Source organism: Nematostella vectensis, chromosome 4, assembly GCF_932526225.1.
Source record: "Nematostella vectensis chromosome 4, jaNemVect1.1, whole genome shotgun sequence".
Classification (NCBI taxonomy): Eukaryota; Metazoa; Cnidaria; class Anthozoa; order Actiniaria; family Edwardsiidae; genus Nematostella; species Nematostella vectensis.
In genome coordinates, this window is record NC_064037.1 from 9921619 (window position 1) to 9935982 (window position 14364).

At 39.8% G+C, this 14364-nt stretch overlaps 1 protein-coding gene across 2 annotated transcripts; it reads left to right on the forward strand.

The window, feature by feature from the left end:
- The first annotated feature begins 198 nt into the window (after positions 1-198).
- On the forward strand, positions 199-14107 carry LOC5513732 (ABC transporter B family member 25). 2 transcript variants are annotated; one of them, XM_032383232.2, is made up of 19 exons: positions 199-357; positions 977-1422; positions 1813-2051; positions 2496-2610; positions 3456-3580; positions 3926-3975; positions 4319-4379; positions 4990-5125; positions 5623-5811; positions 6451-6485; positions 6971-7046; positions 7164-7237; positions 8850-8943; positions 9189-9250; positions 10464-10724; positions 11036-11089; positions 11647-11763; positions 11848-11970; positions 12564-14107. In XM_032383232.2, the coding sequence occupies exons 2-19, from the start codon at positions 1002-1004 to the stop codon at positions 12777-12779; spliced, it is 2448 nt and encodes an 815-aa protein (XP_032239123.2). In that variant the 5' UTR covers positions 199-357; positions 977-1001; the 3' UTR covers positions 12780-14107. The 2 variants fall into 2 exon arrangements, with proteins under 2 accessions (XP_032239123.2, XP_032239125.2); XM_032383234.2 differs by lacking the exon at positions 199-357 and adding an exon at positions 385-473.
- Positions 14108-14364: the final 257 nt, after the last annotated feature.

Below are 14364 nucleotides of genomic sequence, written 5' to 3' on the forward strand. Positions count from 1 at the left end.
TGACAAATGACACAACGCGAAATAAAGCGCAAAAAGATGTTAATCTACTCAACGCCAAATTGCCAAAGCCACCTGCGTTTTTTTTGTGACTCAGCATTTCGATTAGATCGTGTACTCGTTGGCGTGTTTTCTGCCAGGTTTCAGCTTCTTGTGTGCAGCCCTTGCTTCAGTTTAATCAAATCTCAATGCTCAGCAGAGTTTTAATTTTTTTAACAGTAAAACCGTACTTTTTAAATTGAATAGAGTTTGGTTCAGGATGCCTGTGGTACCAAGTACCACAGTCGCTTGTTCGACAGACGCTCAGAAAGCCGTCCGCAGTCTAACGTGAAGGTTGGTTGAACCTTCGACCTACTGTAGGTAGGTAAACGATTGTAAATAACGTAAGACCTCGCTACAGATGTAATCTTAGTTTTCATTGGTAAATCCTTGTTTGTAAAATACCCAGGCATCGATACGCAATACAGGATCAAGCGGGCAAAGATGGCGGTATAATAACAGTTGTGTTAATTTTCTGTGTTCTGAACACAATATTCTTCTTTATTACTTTTGCCAAATAAAACAGCTTAATGTGTGCTTGAAATGACCAACTTTTCCGTCCCTTTTCTTTTAGCTGTATAACCTTTTGGTAATTTGCTAGAGAAATGCCTTGCCACTGTCACATTTTCTACACGTCAAACAAAGATCGACAAAGTTTTATCCAACAAATTCATTTTTAAGATTTTATTTATATCTATGTCATCTTTGTTGCTATTTTAAGTGTTACCTGTCGTGTTGTCGATTTTACACTTGTTTGTAGCGTGATCAAATCTTACACGAGATCCAAAAATAACATAATTACGGGTTTGCTACAGTAATTTGTGTAACACATTACGTAAGCACATTCAGATGTAATATAAGACTATATTGAAGTTGAACCATTTAGGGTGACATGTTTATGCAATATCTTTTATTAATTGTGATTCTCTCATTTTGGCAGTAAACAGAGGTTGGGTCTTCTCAAGATGGAGCCAGCAGGAGGGATTGCTGAGAGTGGGAGTACTAGTAGTGCCAGTAACGAAGAAGAAAAAGAACCATTATGTGAACCATACTACACATTACCAAAACAGCGCTTCACAACAACTCTACAGTTCCTGGTATTTTTGGACGTTGCGTCTTCAATTGCATTATGGCTAAGTAGAAGTAACACCAAAGAGATGGAGGAGAGTGTCACCAAGTTTGGTATAAAGACAAGTGTTTTTGATCTAGCTGCGATATCCTTTGTTCGATGTGGGGTTATATTCTTTACTTGCCCCTTCCTGGAAAAGTTTACATTGAGACTAATAGATGATCCGTATGAGCCAGTGATCCAAGCAAGTAAAAGACTGTCTCATTTTATTCTTATGGTGTTTAGCTTCTTGCCGCTGGCATACAGTGTAGCAAAAGGTGAGTGCCCAAGTCAGGCCCCTTATTTTATACCTACCTTAAGAAATACTTTCAGTTTTGGCACCCTGATTGTTTTCTCCCATTACTCATAAAAAAAAAGGACACCCTTCAGAGAGTCCATTTTTCACGAAACCCCACAAACACTTCTTTTTGTCTCTTAGGCCTATGTTTGCCAGTTCTAAACAATTTTAGAAATAAGCCTTTCCGTAATATAATTCTACACATCAAACATTTTTAGAGGTCAAAAGGATACCTGTATTTTTATTTTTAAACCTTTAAAAAGGTTCACCTAATTAAGGCTTCAGGGTTTTTTGTATTGAAGGTATCCTTTTTGTATATGATTTATACATCACCTATGCTTTAAACCAACCCTGTGTTTTCGTTTTGCAGGTGTTTTTGTATTCAAAGATAAGTCTGCAAAAAGCCTGTATGATGTGAACCAAGTAGCATTTGCACTTGTCATCAGCTCCATTTGTTTTTGTTTTATTGAGACGTGTGCTGCAATTATGAGCTATAAAGCCATGAGGCAGCTTGCAGTGCTGAGAATCTTGCATGATCCCAAAGACAAGAAAGAGGCAAAGCCAAAGAAGAAAGTCAATTTGCGACGGTTGAGCACACTTGCTTATCCTGTGAGTAATAATAAATTCACAGTACTGTATAAGTCCAAACAATTTCCAAACAATTTGAAGTATATTAGACCTGTCAACCAGACTTGTACAAGACAGATAAAATAGGCCTCAAAACAGTTAAAGTTCAAGAAAAAAAATAGAGGCGAGTAATATATCTGTGAAAGTACCAAGTGTGAATCAAAAGCATCCATTTCCATCACCTGAATTGGGTAACTTTTTTTCTGTATTTTCACATCAGTTTTGTATGGGAAGCTTAACATTGTGTTTAGCTAGAGTCATTTAGAGTTTTTATATGCACAATTTTGTTTTCAAATATGAACTGAAAATGATAAACAAATGTGTGACTAGCTGGGCTCTTTTTAAACTGTAGGCAAAGTATGATTTATTTTTTGTTGATGATATGCATGCTAAGCAATTTGTTTGGTCCACTTTGTTATCTTGCAGGAGCTTGGTATTTTATTCATTGCAACTCTTGCTCTTATGGTATCAGCAGGATCACAGATAGCAGCTCCTTATTTCTTCGGTCAAGTTATCTCATCTGCTATACAGCCAGGAATGAGTTAGTCATCACTCTATTGATGGCATGTCAACCACAATTTGTCCTTTGGGTCACACTTTATTTCATGTTGTTTTAGAAAACAATCCATCTTTGGGATGATCCCTTATACCAAGGCAGTAGCAAAGATTTTAACTCAGGAAGGGTAGAAAAGGGAGGGTAGAAAAATGAGATACAGAAGTTTCATTTAGACCCGGCCGCCGGTGTAACCCCCAAGGTACTATTTTCCATTTTTTTAAAAGTCGATATGAGTTTTATTTGAACTAATAAAATAAAATAAAATAACTTCCACCCCCTACTTATCAATCTCCACCACCTACTCTGAAAATGATTTCTCTATTTTAACACAATAATTTCTAAGAAAAGACAGGGTATACCTGCAGACTTTTGAAAAGGTAATAGCAAAACAGCATTAAAAAAATAAATATGCCAAAGATGTCTACAAATCATAAGATCATCCTTAGAGCATCCAATGGAAAAATTCAAATATTTTTAAAACATGCATGTGTCAAAATTTGTTAAGGTCTAGTCTTTATAACAATTAAGCTTGTAAAACTAGTAAACTATTTTACACACTGTTTTTAGAAGCCCTTAATATTAAAAGGCCTTACTTGGTCGTATGTTTTTTTTCATAGGTGTCCTTAATAAAACCCAAGGGTTTAATTAGGCCCCGGCAACCAGCGGCCATCAAGCGCAGCTACTTTTTAAAATAGTCGACTTGATTTTTATTTGAACTGAAAAGATGAAATAACTCCCACCCCCTACCTATCATTTTCCACCGCCTACTCTAAAAGTAAATGAAAGCCCTGAAACCATCTTGGCTTTATGTTGTTTGTTTTTCTTTGTAGATGCCCTTAATAGAACCATCTTGACCTTACTTGGCCTCTATGTGGGTGGATCCATTGCCGCCATGATCAGGGCGTGGCTATTCACTCTTGCTGGACAAAGGCTTGTTGCTAGAATACGAAGAGAGGTTAAATCCATTTTTGCCTTTTTTCCCTTTAGATGTTCGTTGTAATAGAGGCCTTATTGATTTAATAAAACAAACTAAAACACAACATTACGAAAAACCTTCTACACGCATTGTGATTTGATAACTAAAAAAACACAATTTCTTATAATGGCTATAATGGCTGTTGGTTCTTTGCATTCTGGATAAATTATCCCTCTTCAAAACACTGATACCATATGGGCAAAATGACACTTTACAAAATATTTGTTGTTACTCGCTTACTTATAAAGAAACTGTCTGGCTTGTTAAATGAGCTTTATGTGAAACATTTTTCATCATGTCACTGAACACATTGTTCTTTAACAGCTTTTCAATGCCATTATCAAGCAGGAAGTGGCATTCTTTGACACCAACAGGTATTTCTGCTCTTTATTTTATTTAATGTTTTTAGAACATCTTATAGCTTTTTTTAGGGGATGGGGGTGCATTTTGGCAATTGGTAGTTTTCTGTATGTTCATCTGTGCATCCATTTATGAAGAGCTATCAACTAAACATTGACAGCATGGAAGATTCAATGTGATCAGGGGTTTCATTTAGGCAGGGTGGCCTTATTATAAGAAATTATAAAGAAATAGAATGCAAGCACAGCATCAAGAAAACAACCAATTTTTCATTAAAAGTCCTTCTTGCCAACTGATTTCTGTCTGTACAGTATGTACCTTTTTTGTTGCTAATTTTAAGACTCGCTCCCTTTACAGGACTGGAGAGCTTATCAATAGACTGTCATCCGATACTCAAGTGATCCAGAATGCAGTCACGGTATGTAGAGTACATACTTGACGACACGTGATGATACTTGGTGTGGAAGACAAAACAGAGCAAGGCTGTAGTGCATTATTTCTAAGCACTCTCACTATAAATGGTGGTCTTCTTTACAGAGATCCTTGTATCCCCAGTGCTTCTTGTGCCTCCCTTTAATTCTCATAAGCGTCCCTTCAAAAGTATGTTGCAGCTTAAAGAGATAGGGCCTCTGGTTTAGTGACGTTATCTGAGAATTTGGGCAATACAGAAGTAATAACTTCATATTGAATAACACTGCATTATTCACCAAGCTGTTAACGGCAATAATGAGGGTCAGACAGGACCAATTTGGATAAAGATGAACACATTTCTTAGATAGTTTGACGATGCAGTTGGCTGCATAATGAAATGCCGTTTAGAATAATTTTTAGGCCCATAACCAGGGGGGGTTGGGGGGCTTGGACACCCCCCCCCCACTGGAGTGGAAGGTCTGCTCTAATGAAAACAAATTTTTTAATAGTACTGTAGTACTGTGAGTACAAGTTACTTGGTCTTCTTAATGGGTAAACAACCCCCCCCCCCCCCCCCACAGGCCTGCTCTTCATGTAATAAGGAGCATTTTTTGCAGGTGAATGTCTCTATGTTATTGCGATACATTGTGCAAATCATTGGTTCCTTGGTGTTCATGTTTACTCTGAGTGCTAAGCTGACTGGCGTCCTCATTTCTGTCATTCCAATTGTTGGTGTTGGGGCTCAGAAATATGGTAAGTAATCCCCCTGTATCTTCTTCATGTCTTTTATCTAGTGTTTTACCAAAGCGTCAATAATAAGCATAACAATAATTTGATGGTTCAATTTATGACTGTAGCATTATCAAAAAGCTGTGGTGATGTAAAATATTTGGGAGATTTGTTGATACAGCTTGAAGAGCATATGTTACTCTGAAGAAGCTTTGACTCTTTGCACTTGGCTCTTGGTTCAATTCCCGGTTCCAATGTGTGCTGAATTAGTTGGTTCTTGCCTTTGCTTCAAGGGTTTTTTCTGTAATCTCTGGTTTTTCACACCCCACAGGAAACCAACAATTTTTATCTAAATTATCTTGTCAGACATGAGTCATAAGGGCAACTACAGTACCTATGGAACTGCCCTCAAATCTGCACTCATAATCTATCATTCCTCTTGCAATTAGAGAGTGATATTAGTTCCCCAAATACCATTCAGATGTTTGATTTTCTCACCACATCCTGAACGTATTCTACAGGTCAATTTGTGCAGGGTCTACGTAAGAAATTCCAGGATGAACTTGGAAATGCATCCACAGTGGCAGAGGAGTCGATTGGAAGCATCCGAACTGTGAGGTCCTTCTCACAAGAGAAGAAGACCATGAAGCTGTATGCAGAAGCTATCCATGAGAGTTACTTGGTGGGAGCCAGACTCGCAATCGCTTCAGGTATTTCCTGGTGAAATTTACATGCACATGCTTTGCATTGGAAAAAGATGTGATGTTAGGTTTAAACAAAACTACCCCTCCAAAGGCACAAATCACTTGCAAGAGTTGCAGTTACAGTTGAAACCCTAACCCTTCCCTTCATGGTTGTCCTGTTAAATTGAACATCCATGCCGCTCATGACTTTATGAATTCAATCTTTGGTGGCCCTGAGTACAAGCCCAAGCCAGCATAGTTGCATCTCAGGGTTATATCAGATGACATCAGATGATGCTTTTGTCAGTTGGGATGAAGGTCGTGTGATGGTGGTCTCATGTGTCATGGGAGCCTAGGTGGCAGAGAGTCACGTTAACTACTCCATAGTTTCTTGCCTCTCACCACTAGGCTGTAGGTTTGAGTCCCAATTCCAGCAAAGGTAAAGTTTTTGGTTCTTGTCTCGCTCTGAGAGTTTTTTTTCCACGTACTCTACAGTTTTTCCACCCTCCTCTTACACACACCCAAAAAAAGCTAATTGATGTAAGCTGTATCCCATGGTCAGACATCAGTTGTTTGTTGGCTGCTTAGCACCTTTCCATGCCTTTAACTCTGATGATGCTTTTGGTGATAGTGTGATAGATATGATAATTTATCATCTTTTTGCAGGTGCATTTAGTGGTGTGGTAATGGCTGTCGGTCAGGTAAGAGCAAATACAGTGAATACCTGTGTGTGTGAACCTTTTTTTTTTCAAGTTTGGCAAAACAAGTTCTTATATTTTAAGTTGCTTAAATCAACAGTAGGATTCATAATACTGAAGTGTGACTGAATACTTAGCCATTTTGTTATAGATTTATTCTATTGTATGTATCAAATTAGCAAATTGTTTATTTTAAACAATTTAAAAAATAATAATTTGTTTCATTTTTAATGGAGTAACCCATCATATAAGAACCTTTTGAATTTTTTGGCTTAGTAGGTTTTTACATTTGGGGGATAAAAATCCAAAATTTCTGTCTACAGGTTCTTAAATCACTAGGTTCTTACACACTGGTTTTTAGGACTGAAATAAATGTCTGAATATTTTTTACTTTGTTTTGCTGTTATCATTTATGAGAAGTAGTGATATTTTTCTTTCTTATTCTTGTTGTTGGTCTCTCTAATCTTTGTAATCACATTTTTGCATAGGCCGCTATAGTGCTGGTGCTGTGGTATGGAGGCAAGCTTGTCAATGAAGGGGAAATGAATGTTGGTATACTAACAGGTAAGCTGACTCTTAAATATTTTTTTTATTATGCTGGGCTTCAAGAAATAAAGCTTTTTAGTCATACATTCTAAAGGGGTTTCCTTATGAGAGACTTTATTTGTGGTTTATTTGCAGCATTTGCGTTGTACACTGTGAATGTGGCCATGGCTTTTGCTTTCCTCTCCTCCCTCTATGGTGACTTCATGCAGGTAAACCCAGGGCTCTGCTTTGAGTGAATTCAGGACAACTCAACATACCCATGCCATAACAATAAAAAAAGCAAATCACCTTCCCATGCTATACAAAGACAAGAAGAACTGATACCACTTCATGAACATTGCATGCAACACTTGGTCCTACAATACCATTTACATCGCATGCAACACTTGGTCTTACAATACCATTTACATTGCATGCAACACTTGGTTTTACAATACCATTTACATTGCATGCAACACTTGGTCTTACAATACCATTTACATTGCATGCAACACTTGGTCTTACAATACCATTTACATTGCATGCAACACTTGGTCCTAAAAATACCATTTACATTGCATGCAACACTTGGTCCTACAATACCATTTACATCGCATGCAACACTTGGTCCTACAATACCATTTACATTGCATGCAACAGTTGGTCTTACAATACCATTTACATTGCATGCAACACTTGGTCTTACAATACCATTTACATTGCATGCAACACTTGGTCCTAAAAATACCATTTACATTGCATGCAACACTTGGTCCTACAATACCATTTACATTGCATGCAACACTTGGTCTTACAATACCATTTACATTGCATGCAACACTTGGTCTTACAATACCATTTACATTGCATGCAACAGTTGGTCTTACAATACCATTTACATCGCATGCAACAATTGGTCTTACAATACCATTTACATTGCATGCAACACTTGGTCTTACAATACCATTTACATTGCATGCAACACTTGGTCTTACAATACCATTTACATTGCATGCAACACTTGGTCCTAAAAATACCATTTACATTGCATGCAACACTTGGTCTTACAATACCATTTACATTGCATGCAACACTTGGTCTTACAATACCATTTACATTGCATGCAACACTTGGTCTTACAATACCATTTACATTGCATGCAACACTTGGTCCTACAATACCATTTACATTGCATGCAACACTTGGTCCTACAATACCATTTACATTGCATGCAACACTTGGTCTTACAATACCATTTACATCGCATGCAACACTTGGTCTTACAATACCATTTACATTGCATGCGACACTTGGTCCAACAATACCATTTACATTGCATGCAACACTTGGTCTTACAATACCATTTACATTGCATGCAACACTTGGTCTTACAATATCATTCACATCGCATGCAAAACTTCACTATAAAACTTCATTTATATTATGCAACATTTTAACATAGAACCTCATTAATATTATACAACATTTTAACATAGAACTCCATTTATATAATACAACATTTTAACATATAATACAACTCAATTTACATTGCATGCCAATCAATACAAAATGCCCAAACAGCCGTAATCGTTAACCAGAAGAATAAAATACCGTAGCTATTCACCTTCTTCAGTCTGCCCAGAAGAAGTCTTAAAGATTTAAAGTATTAAAGAAGAAAATTTGGCAGAGTCGAATACCAGTTTTTTGGTTCATTACATTGCATGCAAGTCGTACGTAACATGCTGTCATCCACACATTTGTAAATAAAACATTTTTAAACATTGCTCACAACTTGCAAGATGCAACTTGACTCTCTGCCATGTTTATTGTCATGGCTACTAGGCGGTGGGAGCATCGTTCCGGATGTTTGAGTTGATGGATCGTGTGCCCAAGATCAAGATGGAGGGCGGAGTCATTTTGCCTTCGTTTAAAGAGCGTAAGTACTACTTCAAATGTTACACCCTTTGGTTTGACTCAACAGGATTATAACAAGCACAAGGAATGCCGTAGGAAGTTGGAGGGGCGTAACTAGCACATGGAAAAGGGAGGAGAGAGGGGCTTAGCAAGCACAGGGAGAGAGGAAGGGGGGGACTAGCACGGGGGAAAAGGGGAGACGCCTGTTCCCCCCTTTACCAGTAGAATCAATAATAGCCTGTTAATCACAATTTGTTTCGTTTCTAGCCATCGTTTTTGATGATGTTCGTTTCTCCTACCCCTCCCGAGAGGACACTGAGGTACTTAAGGTAAGAACATCATGAACAAATCAACTAATGTTAATGCTGTATTTGTAGTTGGCCTCTAAGCGCTTAAAAAACATCTGACTTATTGTCAGTATAGGTCCACGCAGTTTGTATTCATAAGTGAACGTGGGTAATGTAACGCTCGAGATCAGTTAAGTGCGATGAGGGACGGTACCTCCTGCTCAAATAAGATCCTATGTTTCATTATTTATGCTACAAACAAATGAGACAGAATTATCACATTTCTGAGATAAATTGCTCGTAAAGGGTACCCACCCTTCGGGGGAAACACACAGTATTTTTCTTCGCTCAAGCAATGCTGTGCTGGCTGGGTTGGCATACCACATATTCTTTATGTTAAGTGTGCCAACATTTTGTGTAAAGCGCTCGTGGAATGACCAACTATCCAACAGCATTTTTGTTCGTTCAAGCTTGCGCTTATATAGGTAAAGCATTTTAACAAACCAGCCCTAGCATCCGCCGACACGAGGATATACGCCTATTTCAATTAACGTTGTCGGTGCAAATGGCGAATGGCAAATGGTAGTAAGACAATTCACTGCTTGTAGGCGTAATTGCTTCTAAGAGTAACGAGTAAGTAAACTAATCACACGAGTTATTCACATTTTCCTGCTTTCAGTAAAATATGAGGAGTCCCTTGGCAATTTTGGATGGAAGCACTGCCATTTGGCAATTGCCATTTTCCTAGCCGGCTAGCCGGCTCTCCTGAGATTCGGGATTTCTTTCACAGGAATCCCGAATTTCCGGAGAGCCGGCTAGCAGGCTACCATTTGCCATTAGCGCTAACAACGTATTTTGAAATAGGTGTATAAACGACTCTTGCATTATGTCACACAGTTTTTAACACTCGCGTTGTACCGGTCGAGAGAAAGAACAAAAAGGATTTTGCCAGCACTCTTGTTACACCGGTAGGATGATGTTACGCGTTTTGTACATCCCTCTAGCATCATCCTATAGCTTTGGTACTTGATCAAATCACGTGTTGCATTGTTTGTACGCCACTCCCCCAATGACACAGAATCCTCCAGCACTAATATTGCACCAGCGTGAAGATGTTGAGTTGTTTTCACGCATGTCTACACAGTCCTGGCACAGCCCCCCCCCTCCCCCCCTCCAACAAAAAATCCCTTTTTGTTTCTTCGGGGGTGGTCAGATTTCTGGGTACGGGCCTGTTACATACGCAATTGGGTTGCAGGCTCTGTCATTCAAGATCAACCCTGGGGAAACCGTGGCTCTCGTGGGCCCATCAGGGGGTGGCAAGTCTACAGTGATCAGTCTCATTGAAAGATTCTACGACCCCATGACTGGAAACATCAGGATCGGGGACACGGATATCTCGCTACTTGACCTAGCATGGTATAGGAAGAAGATAGCGCTTGTTAGCCAGGAGCCCGTCTTGTTTGCTACGACGATAGCAAGTAATATCGCGTACGGCCGGGATGCTTCTCAAGAAGAGGTGGGTACGAAATAAAGATTATCATCACCGGCCTTGTTTTACTCATTCAAAGGGGGCGATATTCAATGTCAAAAGGATATCGTTCCATTTTTACAAGCTCATTGAGATTCATTGTCTTAAAAAGATTATTCCTTTTTTATTCGAACACATAATTCCATTTCAGAACAAGATCACTATTTTTTTTTTTGTACAATCCAATTCCATGGCCTTGATGGCTATATATGTAGCAGAATGCCGCATACATTTCTCGTTATGAATCAGAGCCCAGGACACTCCTCGCTCTAATTGGATATTTTATCCTTTATTTGTAGATCGAGGAAGCTGCAAGACAAGCGAATGCCCATGACTTCATTACGACATTTGAAGTAATGAAAACATTTGCTAGGGGCCTCTAACGGATTGCTATAAGGGGCTGTCTCACACTCAAAAACTCGTATCAAAATGGTTCATGGCTATGGACTACGAGTTAGACTTTAGTTGGCCATTTTTTGATGACTCGTCGTTAATGAAATAATCAGGCAACGATCGCCACCGAGTCAGGATAACCAGTCGTTTTTTTATTCAAGAATCAGGATGTGTATCTCTTATGCACATTTGCATTCCCGAGTTGGCTCACAGTCTTTGATTCATTCAAGGACGTATTGGGATTAGTCGTCTTTTAACCAAGAATGAATTAGGATAACTAGTCGTTTTTTTTTTTCCATTCCATTTCCAGACGAATCGTGATAGCTAGTCGTCTTTCCTCGAAGGGCGAATCTGGATAGCTAGTCGTTTTTCATTCTAGGGCGAATCAGGATAACCAGTCTTTTTTCCTTCAAGGACGAATCAGAATAGCTAGTTGTTTTTCCCTCTAGGGTGAATCAGGATAAACCAGTCGTCTTTTCTTCAAGGGAGATTCAGGATAACGTGGTTTTCATTCTAGGACGGATACAAGACGCAAGTGGGCGAGCGCGGAGTAAAGCTGTCTGGCGGCCAGAAGCAGCGAGTGGCCATTGCGCGTGCGCTACTGATGGATCCAGAAATTCTCCTACTGGATGAGGTATGGGGGAGCATGCTGGGGTTTTATCATCACGTGACCTGCTCGGAAGCTTTATCGGGTTAAAAATATCTTACTGTATTGCAGGCGACGAGTGCGTTGGACGCTGAGAGTGAGCACTTTGTAAAGGAAGCGATTGACCGTGCCATGGTCAACCGGACGGTACTGGTTATCGCCCATCGCCTCTCCACCGTGCGCAGCGCAAACCTGGTCAGTACGCCTGTCTCTCCCATGGAACATCTGTCAGTACTCCTTCTATATGTTTGTCTGCCCCTTATCCTTCTGTAAGTCTGTCTATTTTCCCCGCTCTTCTCCCTGTCCTTCCTTCCTCTCGCTGCCCGTCCGTCGCTCTGTCCGTTTGTTTGCCAAACTGTCCGTCCGTTCCTAACACTTTCTTGTGACCGTTCTTTTTGTGATAGCCTCTCAGTCTGTATGCCTTTCTTCCATCCCTCTGTGCGTCTTCTCTATCTGTCCATCCTTGGCTGTCTGTTCGTTCCCCTCGCCGTCTGTCGGAACCTTACTGTCTGTCCCTATGTGTATCTGTCTGTCAATATTTCCACCCCTCTGTTTGCCGGTCCGTCTACACATGTCAGTACGCTCTGTTCGTCTGTCCATAACGGCCTTTCTTTTCACTTGCTATGTTCGTCTGCTCATTACGGATTGTCTTTTCACTTTTCTATCTACTTGCCTTTTTCACCATCTCTCAGTCCGTTCGTCCGTCCCTGTTTCTGTCTGTTTCTCTGTCCGTTTTTCTGACCGTCTCTTCAGTTACATATTTACAATAAGTGTATTTATATTTTTAGGTCCTAGTGATGGACAAGGGAAAGATAGTCGAGCGTGGAAATCACGACTCGCTTCTTGCCAAAGGTGGTGTCTATCGCAAGCTTGTACTTCGACAACTGAGCGCCTCGAAGAATGAGCGAGAGTCCGTGATCTCTGGGCTGGGGGACATTGAGAATGATCTACTACCAGCCCATGAAGCCATAGATGAGGAAATCGGATCTGAGGCCTCTGAATAGATATGGAACGTGTGTGTAAACAAAAGAAAGACCTGGGGTCGTGTAAAAAGAAGAGGTGGACGGGGCGGGTAAACAATGTGCATAAAATCAGTGACGAGGTATATGACGGAGGCTTCTGAATGGATATAGGGCGTGTGAAAAAGTGTAAGACGTAGGGTCAACAAGGGAAGGATATCGAGTGCCTAAATAGACATGAGGCGTGTAAACTGGGATAGACATGGGCGTGTAAACAAGAAATAGATATGGGACGTGTAAACAAAAAATAGATATGGGACGTGTAAACAAGAAATAGACATGGGCGTGTAAACAAGAAATAGATATGGGACGTGTAAACAAGGAATTGATATTGGACGTGTAAACAAGGAATTGATATGGGACGTGTAAACAAGGGAATGGTAGCAGAATCGCAACCAGTATGAGACGAATCAGGGAAATTGGTTATCGCGGTGAAATATTTTTAGATACATTTCAAACAACAGGGTGGACGGGGTCATCTCCTCATGTCTGTCCAAGGGGGAGGGGGGATTCAATAAATTGTCTGGATGTCTTAATGTAAAACCATCAGGGCCGTAGCAGGGGGTGGGGCACTGGGGGCACGTGCCCCCAGTAAAAACTTTCTAAACTTCCCAGATTATTTCAAATAATTAAACAAGGACCCGCAGTATATAAGGGGCGGCCCTGGTTCAAGCCGTCATTCCCGCTAGACCCCGTTAAGTGCTTAGCACCGTAAATATCGAAAAAGCAGAAGTTGTAAATAATGGTTTGTACACCCAAGGCAATAGCGGCAAGCTTCTTAAGATTGGTTCTCTACGGCAACAACAACAAACATTGGGTTTGGAAGCAAAATTCAAAAACAGCGCGCGCTCGTTTGGAATGACGATATGCTTTATCGCGCGCGTGAAAATAACGATACCTAAAAAGTTTTTCGTTTTTTTTTTTTTTTTTGTATTTGCAATTTGATGTTTAAGACATTATTTTGAACTTGATCATATCTCTTTTCTTTTTATGGAGCTTTGCACCCTACAAAGTCTATCGAGAATGACGACTTGGACCAGGCGCGCGCCTATTATACCGCACGGACAAACGTGGGCGTTAGTGGTTGCGATAATCGATAATCAGAAATATTTCGTATGCTGCTGTAAAACATAAGCGAAATTGGAAGGGAAGAGTGCTTTACCTAATTTATTGTTCACCAAAGCTATGTATAGTTAGTTGATCGCAATCAAGTCTATATCCAGACTTTTTTGGCCAATACTATGTTACGGTATTTTTTAATATATGTTATTGTAAAGCTTGTCTTTTAGTATTGTAGTTTTTATATATCAAAATAAGTTTCTTTTTTTTTGTCTTGTCGCTTTTTAAAGCTTAAAAGCTTTTTTGTGGGGGTTTGGTAATTCTGAAAATTTCGGAACGTGGTGATTTGTGGGAACTAAGCGTATTTGTCTCCCCCACGTTTGCCCAGTTTCTGATACTGCGAAATCCCAAGATTTTCTGTCTGCACATCGTTAACAGGACTTATTGTAGTGTATGTGGGTAGCCTGTGTCACGTGATGAGTTGAGCAAGTAAGCATACGAAATCGGGACT

What these genes read in the sequence shown, in the direction of transcription:
- LOC5513732 (XM_032383232.2), top strand. Translation starts at nt 1,002, where the DNA reads ATGGAGCCAGCAGGAGGGATTGCTGAGAGTGGGAGTACTAGTAGTGCC. An exon ending in TGATCCAGAATGCAGTCACG is followed by an intron (nt 4,380 to 4,989) that starts GTATGTAGAGTA and finishes CATTTTTTGCAG; the next exon opens with GTGAATGTCTCTATGTTATT. An exon ending in GGGATGCTTCTCAAGAAGAG is followed by an intron (nt 10,725 to 11,035) that starts GTGGGTACGAAA and finishes CTTTATTTGTAG; the next exon opens with ATCGAGGAAGCTGCAAGACA.